General features: G+C 37.3%; 2 protein-coding genes across 4 annotated transcripts; one reads left to right on the top strand and one right to left on the bottom strand.

Annotated features, from left to right (window-relative positions):
* LOC105167629 (cyclic nucleotide-gated ion channel 2-like) lies at window positions 1,926–5,317 on the top strand. The gene is made up of 7 exons (XM_011087411.2): window positions 1,926–2,802; window positions 3,177–3,392; window positions 3,476–3,792; window positions 3,889–4,000; window positions 4,086–4,322; window positions 4,409–4,495; window positions 4,584–5,317. Exons 1-7 carry the CDS (start codon window positions 2,179–2,181, stop codon window positions 5,067–5,069), a joined length of 2,079 nt encoding a protein of 692 aa, XP_011085713.1. The 5' UTR covers window positions 1,926–2,178; the 3' UTR covers window positions 5,070–5,317.
* LOC105167630 (cyclic nucleotide-gated ion channel 2-like) lies at window positions 5,373–9,853 on the bottom strand. 3 transcript variants are annotated; one of them, XM_011087415.2, is made up of 8 exons: window positions 9,734–9,844; window positions 9,038–9,623; window positions 8,140–8,355; window positions 7,069–7,364; window positions 6,848–6,959; window positions 6,521–6,757; window positions 6,309–6,395; window positions 5,373–6,120 (listed from the first exon to the last, which is right to left on the bottom strand). In XM_011087415.2, the coding sequence occupies exons 1-8, from the start codon at window positions 9,763–9,765 to the stop codon at window positions 5,626–5,628; spliced, it is 2,061 nt and encodes a 686-aa protein (XP_011085717.1). In that variant the 5' UTR covers window positions 9,766–9,844; the 3' UTR covers window positions 5,373–5,625. The 3 variants fall into 3 exon arrangements, with proteins under 3 accessions (XP_011085717.1, XP_011085714.1, XP_011085718.1); XM_011087412.2 differs by having other exon boundaries at window positions 9,728–9,843; XM_011087416.1 differs by having other exon boundaries at window positions 6,016–6,120; window positions 6,205–6,395; window positions 9,728–9,853.

Below are 11,674 nucleotides of genomic sequence, written 5' to 3'. Positions count from 1 at the left end.
TCACACGTATCGTATATATGAATATATATGTGTGTGTGTCTGTGTTAAATAACTATCTCATTAAAAAATTTAAATTACTAGAGAAGAGAATTACATAATATTTAATATTTCTACATATTATGTTTTTCATGTATAGGTGGTATTTTTATTTTGTTTTTGTAATAATTACATTTATACTCCTTGACCTATGATTTGTTCGTACAAACTTTTCATGTCCGTTGTATAATTATAGAAACCACTCCAGCAATAAAAGAAAGTAAGAACAATTTTTGTAATGATGTTGACGTTTTTGGGGAGTGTATAAGTAATTTTTTTGAAAAGTAGGGTGGTTTTGTGTAAATAATATTAAACTTTCTTGTGATTGTACATATAATTTCACAAAATATAGGGTGATTTCTGTAAACAAGCCATTGATCAGAGAGTGTAAATGTAATTATCCTCCTCTTCTTTTTAAGTAAAACTCAGCTGGCAAAACTGTTTTATTAGAAATATGTGGCGCAGTATTCAAATTCAGTATCTCATATTTGGTCCGGCTCAAGGTTGATAAGTGCGGCATGCTAGGGTTTGGGACGGTTCTTATTTGCTGAAACCGAGTGGGTTTGAAATAGGTCTTGAACAAATTTATAAACCCGCAATTCAAAATAATATTTATAAGTATATATGATTTTTATTTAATATAATGGTAGAAAATAAATTATATTTTTTGACATAATAATAACTTGTTAGATGTCTATAAACAACAATCACATTTTTTAAAGAAAAAAGCGTATATCGACTAGTAAACACAATAAAAAAAATAATCGAGTTTTACGAGTTAGATCCATTGGATCCAAAACAAGATCTGTTGAGTTTTGGGCACGACAAAATCCGCGCTGTTACCAATCCTAGTCACACTAAGATATTATTTTGAAGGGTATAATTATTTAATATTTAATATATTCATACTATATAAATATTGTGGTAGAGAAAATTGCACCTTTGCAATAGTGTAGGGTCAAATTGTATGAGCAAGTGATATGGGAGGCACATGTGTAGTCAGACTCACATGCTATAACTGGACTTATCCACTCTATTTTTTCCTCAAAATATGTCTTAAAATAAACACAAATAATTATTAATTTGATTTCATTTCCTATGTTTTGTTTACTTGTTCCATAATAAATAAGGAAAAAGAAACAAAAGAACAAAAATAATATAATTAATTAAACTGTTAAAAGGATCACATCAATTAAATATATTATTTCTGCATCAAAGTAGAAATGCGACTTTCATATTACAAAAACACTCTTAAAATATAAAATTTACCTCTGACACTTTGATTGTTGGTGGTCAACGATTAAAAAATTAACTCTGTTAGTAATGTAAGAAAAATGACGAGATATGTGTTGATATATGTAAGCTAGAATTTTTTACACTACAGATTTAAAAGCTAAATACCAAAATTGTCCTTGTTTCTTAGAGGGAAATGGCCTGCCCTTGAACGTCGCATTTGATAGAAAGTAAAACGCGACTTTAAGTTAGATTTTGAAGAAGAAAGTAGCCTCATAGAACTGCATGCTAAACATCAAATCAGGAGAACACTATCGCATTGAATCCCCAAAATTTTAAGAAATACACAAAATTCAACTAAAAAAATTCTATCGGACTTGGAAAATGTGATTAACTTTTAGTATATTGAAAATTTTAAATAAAATATTGTTCACATTTGATGTTTTTAAAATTGTCATGTTAGTTTTTCTCTATACTCGTTTTAAAAAAAGGGTTTTTTAAAAATTAAATTTGATAGAGCGAAATCAATCACAGAATATATTTATTAATGTGATTGATCATTATTTTTAAATTATATATTAATTATATTATAAATATATTTATTTTGTAATTGCTTAGAGTTGATTGGAGCGAAAAATTTTGGCCGAAACAATGAGCAGGCAGTGGCACAGCTCTGCACATATGAACAACAGCACAATCCATCTATATATACATCCAGCTCCTATCTTCACTCCACTTATCATCATCATCATCACCACCAAATGCTATAACAGCAACATCATGGACATCCAGTGACAAAAACCCATCACCCCACCCCCTTCATACTACAATTCTTCCACGATTTCCCTTCTCCAATTCCTCATCCACACACACACTCCTCTCCAATCCCATGGTTTCCCTCTCCCCAAGATGTCTTCTCATCAGAGTCCAGACCTCCATTTCTCCCTCCCAAGGTGGTTTGGATTATTCCGCCGAGACTCCGACGACGCCGACGACACCCGCTTCTCCACCTTCGGCGAGTGCTACGCCTGCACTCAGGTCGGTGTCCCGGCTTTCCACTCCACCAGCTGCGACAAGGCACACCAGCCGGAGTGGGAGGCCTCCGCCGGTTCTTCCTTGCTCCCCATAAAAAACCGCCCAGGACCCAAGAACCGAACCTCCTTTCGCTCCCGCGTGTTGGACCCTCGGAGCAAGCGCGTCCAGAGGTGGAATCGGGCGCTATTGCTCGCGCGTGGGATGGCGTTGGCCGTCGACCCACTTTTCTTCTACGCGCTGTCAATTGGCCGCGGCGGCTCGCCGTGCTTGTACATGGACGGGGGGCTGGCGGCGGTGGTGACGGTGCTTCGGACTTGCGTGGACGCCGTGCACCTATGCCACCTGTGGCTGCAGTTCCGGCTGGCGTACGTGTCGAGGGAGTCGCTGGTCGTGGGGTGCGGGAAACTCGTGTGGGACACGCGTGCGATTGCTGCTCATTATTTGCGGTCGGTCAAGGGGTTCTGGTTTGATGCTTTCGTGATACTTCCCATACCTCAGGTGACAGTCCTCAGAGTCTTAATCCCAACCTTAATTAATTACTAATTAAAATTTTAATGTAAATTAATTACCAAAAAATGTATTTTGACTGATGTTGATATCTTTTTCCTTGTAAAATTATTTTTTGTAATTTAAAATTAACACGTGATAATAGTATTAAAGTTTCACTTTTTAATATTCATGTCCAGACATATCCTACGTGGAATATAGATTATATATTGGGTAGAAATTTAGGAAAAAAGGAAATGATTTCATGGCAGAGTTGAAATATTATGGAGTTTATAGTTTCTGACAAACCTACTATGAAGAAAGATTTTGCAATTTTTGATGTTTACTACACAGTATCCTAAATATTTCCTAAAAACGATTTGCAGGCAGTATTTTGGTTGGTGGTGCCACGACTGATAAAAGAGGAGCAGATAAAGCTGATAATGACGATTCTACTGCTCATCTTCTTGTTCCAGTTCCTACCTAAGGTCTATCACAGCATATGCTTAATGAGAAAAATGCAGAAGGTGACCGGCTATATCTTCGGCACCATTTGGTGGGGTTTCGGCCTTAATCTCATAGCATACTTCATTGCTTCTCATGTAAGTATATAATCAAATTCAGTACCTTATCAAATTCAAAATCAGTGGTGTGATGATAACTTTCCTTCGTGATCGATGTTTAGGTTGCCGGTGGTTGCTGGTACGTTCTTGCCATAAACCGTGTCGCGTCGTGCCTGAAGCAGCAGTGTGTGAGGAGCGGGACTTGCAATCTGTCATTATCATGCTCGGAGGAGGTTTGTTATCAGTTTTTACTGCCGTCCGGGACGTTGAACAATCCATGTGGTGGTAACTCGACGGTTGTGCTTAGGAAGCCGTTGTGTTTGGATGTCAATGGACCATTTCGTTATGGAATCTATAAGTGGGCTCTTCCTGTTGTGTCCAGCAATTCTGTTGCTGTCAAGATTCTGTACCCCATTTTCTGGGGACTGATGACTCTGAGGTAATTACCTCTGTATACGACAGACGCGTTGTTAGCTCGTTAGGTTAGGAGTTTGCCGTGGATTTTCATTTAAAAGTTTCTTGTATTTGGTTTCAGCACTTTCGGCAACGACTTGGAGCCAACGAGTCACTGGTTGGAAGTGATGTTCAGTATATGCACTGTGCTCAGTGGTCTAATGTTATTCACTCTGTTAATTGGTAACATTCAGGTACGATTATTGTATGTTTTGGTGTTGAAATTGAAGTAGAGATGGTGCATTGAGTCGCCTAGTGACTAAAATTCTACTGCTACAGGTATTTCTGCACTCGGTCATGGCGAGGAAGAGGAAAATGCAACTGCGGTGCAGGGACATGGAGTGGTGGATGAGGCGGAGGCAATTGCCGTCTCAACTGAGACAAAGAGTTCGCCGTTATGAACGCCAAAGATGGGCAGTTATGGGCGGTGACGACGAGATGGAACTGATTCAAGACTTGCCTGAAGGACTTAGGCGGGACATTAAACGCTTTCTTTGCCTCGACCTCATTAGAAAGGTGTGAATGAACTTTTACTTGTTCAACTGTAGTGAAAGATCAACAACTGAATTCTTGCACTAACTTGGATGTACATTTATCTTTAGGTAGCTCTGTTCCACAGCTTGGACGACCTCATCCTCGACAACATATGCGACCGTGTGAAGCCCCTCGTTTTCTCCAAAGACGAAAAGGTAGGATTCCTAAAACAATTGTCTTAACAATTGACCCTGTAAATGGTGACCTCGTGGTTTACTTTTGCAAATTCCCTGTTAAAACCAGATAATACGAGAAGGTGACCCTGTGCCGCGGATTATATTCATCATGCGTGGCAGTGTGAAGAGCAGCCAAAACCTCAGCAGAGGGATAGTAGCAACGAACATACTGAAGCCTGGTGGCTTCTTTGGGGATGAACTCCTCTCTTGGTGCCTTCGCCGCCCTTTTATAGACAGACTTCCAGCTTCTTCTGCCACATTTACCTGCATTGAGTTGACAGAAGCGTTTGCCCTAAAAGCAAACGATCTCAGGTACATAACAGAGCATTTCCGCTACAAATTTGCAAACGAGAGGCTTAGACGCACTGCCAGGTACTATTCATCCAACTGGAGGACTTGGGCTGCTGTTAACATCCAATTGGCTTGGCGGCGATATATTCTGAGGACGAGACGTGCAGTGAGCTTTCACTCAGATAATGGAGATAGTGATCGGCGCCTCCGGCAATATGCTGCGTTCTTTATGTCGATTCGACCCCATGATCATCTTGAATGAGAACAACTTCTGCATATCTTTTACCTCCCGGGCATTACTATGATCTCAACACGTATTCTTCTGCATATCTTTTACCTCCCGGGCATTACTATTCTCAGTACGTATTTTTTTATGAATTCTTTCATTGTTGTGAAGAATTTTAATGAGTTCCTCTACGTTTCTTTTTAGGGGTAATTCAATTCAAGTGGCATCAGATGTATAAATATTGAGAATTTCTTTCATTTATGTAAGAAAGTAATATTTGATAATCCTGTCGTGTTGAGGCTTCTCTGATTTTGTGAGAACTGACTTTTTTCTAAAAAATTAGGATCAACGCCGATTTCTCAACTTCGCCCAAGATGATTCAAATTCATAAACAACAATGTGATCTTTATTATGTAATGATTACTTTCTCAAATCTCCAGATTCTTACAGCTACATATAAAGTGTTAGAGAGATTACACTTGACCATGACATGTATATATTGAATGAAATAAAAGACGCAATAATATTTTTCAACGAAAGATGGGACTTTACTGAATCACTAAAAAAGAAAAACTAATTGAGAACTTAGATTTCATTCAAGATGATCATGAGGCCTAAGAGACAAGAACATGGCAGCATACTTCCTGAGCCGACGATCACTATCCCCACCACCATTCTCTGATACACGATCAACCACGCCACTCCTTGTCCTCCTCGCGTAATGCCGCCAGGCCAATTGTATATTGACAGCAGCCCACGTCCTCCAATTGGACGAGTAGTACCTTGCCGTCCACTTCAGGCCCTCGTTTGCAAAATGGTAACGGAAGTTATCTGTTATGTATCGCAAATCATCTGCCTCAAGAGCAAACGCTTCTGCTGGTTGAGTACAGGTGAATGTTGCTGATGATGCCGGAAGGCGGTCAAGAAACGGCCGGCGAAGGCACCATGAGATCAATTCATCTCCGAGAAAGCTTCCAGCTTCTAGTATGCTTGTGGCCACTTTTCCTCTTATGAGACCTTGACTCCTGCTGACTCGTCCGCAGACAATGAAAACCATCCGCTGCACTGGATCTCCTTCTCTGATGATCTGCCAATGGAAGAAGAGATTGATAAGTGTGTTTTCCTAGGACAATGTTAGTCAGGATCTTCTATAACAACTCTTTTGACTTACGAGATTCTTGTTTTCTTGAGACATTCTAAGCAAAGCAAAAATTTAGTCTGAAGAACAGTGGGGTAGAAAGTCAAGAGTGCAGAACTATAGAAAGGCCTTTGAACCTTTTCATCTTTTGAGTACAATAGAGGCTTGACTCGATCACAAATGTTGTCGAGGACAAGATCGTCTAAGTTGTGGAACAGTGGCACCTGTGACGGATCATATCATACATTAAGATTGAAATGTTGGAGTGCCTGTGAAGTGAATTCTTTACATGTACAAACCGAATTCTGTATAATTATGACAAGAAGACGAAAGACTAGAATGTCCAAACCTTTTTTATCAGATCTAAGCAAATATAGCGCTTAATCTCTCGTCTGAGGCCTGACGGCAAATCCTTGATCAATTCCATCTCATCTTGTCCTCCCATCATCTCCCATATTTGGTGTTCATATTTCCTTACTCTTCGTCTGAGCTGAGACGGTAATTGTCTGTGCTTCATCCACCACTCCATGTCGCGATACCGTAGTTGCATTTTCCTCCTCCTCATCATGACAGCATGCAGAAAAACCTTGACCCGCCGGCATAGAAGAGCATATCAGCAGTCATTAACAGCTCGAAAAATTGTAAATAAAACGTCGAATAAGGAATCACGAAAGACCTGAATATTTCCAATCAACAGTGTGAATAGCAGCAAACCAGCTAGCACCATGCATATGGAAAACAACACTTCTAGACATTGGCTTGTCGGTTCAAGATTGTTCCCCATAGTGCTTGAAGCAAACCCCACAAGAAAAGTTAGCGTTAACCCCGTCTAACATTCTCATTACAAAAGAGCAGGTAAGGTCTGACCCTCAACGTTCGGTTGATCATAATGCTTACCTGAGAGCCATTAGGCCCCAAAGGTTCGAATAGAGAATTTTAGCAGTGAAAGAATCGGTCGACATGAGAGGAAGGGCGAACTGATAAATCCCATAGGGAAAAGGTCCAAGGCTATCCAAGCACATTTGAGTTTTAGCAACTATAAGTGAATTGTTACCATGAGGATTTGTGGATGTAGGACGACAAGCTTCCATCGAGCAAGATAGTGGGAGATTACAGCTTCTTGTGTCACAGTTTTGAGTGAGGCACGATGCTATCCGTCGGACAGCTAGGATATACCAGTATCCTCCTGATGCCTGTCACTCAAGAAGTTGACAAAAAGAATCTTGAACAGATTATTAAATAGTCGAACTTGAAATATGAGGAATTCTTAGGACTTGTTCAATTTGTCCGATATGTTATGATATATTATTATGTCTAAGGCTAATAGACCGATAACGCCCATTGGAGATGACCCGATGTAAAAATTCCAAGATATATATATATATATATATATAATAAGAATCAAACCCAAAAATTGTGATATAATAATTGAGACGAGTAGGTGTACATGTATTTCATATTTTGTTTGAAAACGATTATCTTGCCCCTCTATTGCTAGCTATTCAAAGAATTTTTTGCCTAAGGCTATTTTAGGAAAACGTATACGACCTTCTTAACAAGTTGAACTTATCAAACATTTTGGGTTATAAGGCTATTTCACGGAAACTAATATGAACATCTCAAGTAATCAAGTTTGCCAAACATAACAAGAGTACATTTTATAATTAACATATCTTAAAACCATCTTACTTAATGTAATTGGCCACATAATGATATGTTTTCGTCAATACTTAAGCAATTGGGGGACAAGATGGTCTTTTCAATAAAAATCTACAAGAGATCAAATGACTCTTGGGTCGAATTCTTTATCTAATACTTCCGCAGTTCAGTATGAGACTATCTTAACATCATGGGCCTTCATTGATATAAAAGAATATTTAGTTAGCATAAATATAATAGTATAACCAAACATATAATCCAGAGCAAACATAACCTTAGGAGATTTAAGGTGGCGTGAATTCCACGTACATTAGATGCGAGGAAGTATGCTATGAGATTAAGACAAAAGCCCCACCAAATGCTGCCGAAGATGTATCCTGTAACTTTGCGCATTCCTCGCATTAGACAATAGCAATGATAGACCTTGGGAAGGAACTGGACTAGGAACGTTAGCTGAAGAATTATTGTCAACTCCTCAATTCTATTTTCCCTTAATAGCATCGGAACTAGAAGCCAATACGTAGCCTGGCATGAATGCAACAATTTCAAACGTAACATGAGAAAAGTTGTCCAAAATAGCATCCATGAACTATTATGGTAAATTCATTAATCATTACCATAGGACTATGATAAGCTATAGAGTGTCGGAATTGAGAAGAACCACTAATGATAAGTTAACACGAAACTTCACGTTCCGCTTTGTTGTTTATTCCATATTGTAAAAACAACATCGAAATGCCACTTAGTAGTTTTGTGTTGTTCTCTCATAGAAGAGTAGTTATTCGAAACACGTGTGATTAGTTCCACCGCGATAAGAAAGGAGATAATTATAGCAAACTAGAAACAAGTAGATAAAGGAAGATAATAATTATAGCAAACTAGAAACAAGTAGATAAAGGTCCGATGCTCTGTCATATTTCATAGTCATAATCAGAGTACTCGAAAATCGTCCACTTAACAATCTTTACCAAAATAAATGCAAAAAGAAGCCCATCCAGACTTTATCTTTCACCAAATACATGAAGTATGTCAGAAATGACATGTAATGTAATAGTTCATGATACATGTATAATCTCTGAGTTACAGTTCGGACAAGTATTTGAAAATCACACGGGCAGATGCTAAAGGGGTCTTCTTGTAGTATTAATTCTACAATGTCTGATTTCTTGCAATATTAACAAAAAATAAGGAATGCGTATATATTTACCTGAGGAATGGGCAATACAACAAATACATCGAACCAAAACCCATTGGCGGAGAGCAAATAGTGAGAGGCGATCGCACGTGGGTCCCGCACGAGTTTCCCGCAGCCGACAACCAGCGACTCCCTCGACACGTACGCCAACCGGAACCTGACCAGGAGGTGGCACATGTGCACCAGGTCCACGCACGTCCGGACCACTGTAGCCAATGTCGCCATGCCACCGTCCATGTAAATGAACGGCCTCCCACCTCCACCTCCGCCTCCGCTGACGGATATAGAGAAAAAGTAGAGAGGGTCAGTGGCCAGCGCCACGCCTCGGGCCAACACAATTAACCGGTTCCACCGCTGCACATTTGTGCTGCGGGGGTCGACAATCAGCCGCCGGTTCTTCGCGGCGGAGCTGTTTCTGCTGGAGCGGCTCGTGATGGGGACAAGGGAAGAACCGGCGGAGGCCTCCCACTCGGGCTTGTGAACTGGGTCGCATGTGGTTGAGTGGAAAACGGGGACGCCCACCTGTGTGCATGCGTAGCAATCGGTCGGATACTCAGTAAAATCATCGTCGGAGCTCCGGAAAAGCTTTCCTATTAACCTGATCAGGAAAATCAATCAAGGAAATAAAAATTAAAACTCACATTGGATGAAATTAAGGAGTGAAAAATCAAAATCATATTGAAGAGATTGATGAGGAAGAACTTGGACATGGCGGTCTGGACATGGGAACTGAACAGCATTGGGAAGAGGATTGAGATTGATGTAATTAATCAAGGTGGAAAAGATGCATTAAAGAGAAGTGAGCCGTATGCTGCAAATTAAACTGGAGGGAGGGAGGGAGGGAGGGAGGGTGAGGCCACGTGGATTACAGTAGGTGAACGACTTTGTAATTTTGTCATAATTATAATTATTTTTAATTATTGAAGTAATTATACTCTCCATCTTTAAAGTTGTAATTATCACTAAATTTTTTATGATTTAAAAATTATATTTAATATCTCTATATTTATTTTTATCTAGCAAATGCATTTATTCGTTAGTTAAAATTTACTAAATTTGTTGATATAGAAAAAAAAAATAAATAAAAATTCATAATTTATCACTGATTGATTTATTGCAGGTCAAACAAAATCATTTCATCACTAAATCATCCTTATACATTTCCACACTTGAATGCATGTGAGAAAGTATATCTTTATCTTCATTTAAAAAATAATAATATCACTACAAGGGTAGTTTAGTCAGAAAAAAAATCATTTGACTTCCAATAAGTCAGTAATAAGTAAATCGATATTAACTATCGATTTTTATTTATTTTTTATATTAATATTAATAAATTTAGTAAATTTTGACAAATGGAGGAACCTATTATTAGAGGGACGCAAATTACCTGAGGAGTACTAGATGTAATCTCTCAAGTCACGTGAGGTTTATATATAATTACACCAAACATTATGGGATTGTAATTATCTTTTTATTATTTGAAAATTTATAAATACTCTCTAAAATGAACTGTCACTTAACAAATATTCCATCATAACAACTCACTGCAGAGATATTTATTAAATAATAATTAAAATAAAGGGTATTTATATTATAACAAAATTTAGAAAAGCTGATGATAATTTACTCTTATATATATTATTATGTTATGATTAATTTGAATATAATTAAATTCAATATGCATTATACATATATATAGTTGAAAATGGAAATAAGTGTAATAAAATCCCTTTAAATTAAAGAAATTAAAAAAAAAGATATGTATTTTCAAGTTTTGTCCTAAAAATTGTCTACTTTACTTTCATTTATTAATTATAAGAGTCCAAACATTCAGTTACCACTTAATTTTCTTTTTTTTCTTATCATATCGCACTTAATTTTACGTGATGTTGTTTTAGAAATAAGAAAACTAAATATAAAAAATTAGTGAAAGTCGACAATGTTTGAAACTAAAACTAAGAAGTGACAAAAAAAAAAAAATGGAAGATCGAATGTTTGAAAATAATTTAATATTTATATATGATAATATTTTTAATAAGTTGGGGAATTTATAGGGAGTTATTTATGATTTTTGACTTAGTTAATTTAAACATTTCAAAAACATAAATCGAAAATTGAAAAATACCTTTTCAACTTTATCTCATAAAACTTAGGTATAATCACACTCCTCTCCCTATGGTGTAATTACACGTAAATCTCCTAGGATTTGTGAAATTACATCTAGTACCCTCTGAGGGTTTGCTTCTGCCTATAAATAAGTCCCTTCGTCAGTTAAAATTTATCGAACTTGCTTATATAAACAAAAAAATATATATTTACCCCGATTGACTTAATAGTGATTTATTATAGGTTAAATAAATATTTCTATGACCAAATCACCCTCACATGTCTTCACACATTAATGAATGTGAGGAGGCATATCTTCATCATTATAAATATAGTTTAGTTATAAAAAAATTGTTTGACCTGCTATAAGTCAGTAATCAGTCGAGGATAAATATCAAATTTCATTCATTTTTTTTTTGTTAATATTAGCAAATTCTATGAATTGTGGCGAACATAGCGATTTATTTGTTAGACGGAAGCAAATATTAGGAGTGCTGTATGTAATTTCTTAAATTACAAGAGGTTTACGTGTTATTATAC

Source organism: Sesamum indicum, linkage group LG8 (assembly GCF_000512975.1).
Source record: "Sesamum indicum cultivar Zhongzhi No. 13 linkage group LG8, S_indicum_v1.0, whole genome shotgun sequence".
Taxonomy (NCBI): domain Eukaryota; kingdom Viridiplantae; phylum Streptophyta; class Magnoliopsida; order Lamiales; family Pedaliaceae; genus Sesamum; species Sesamum indicum.
This window is presented reverse-complemented; position numbering and strand designations above follow the sequence as displayed.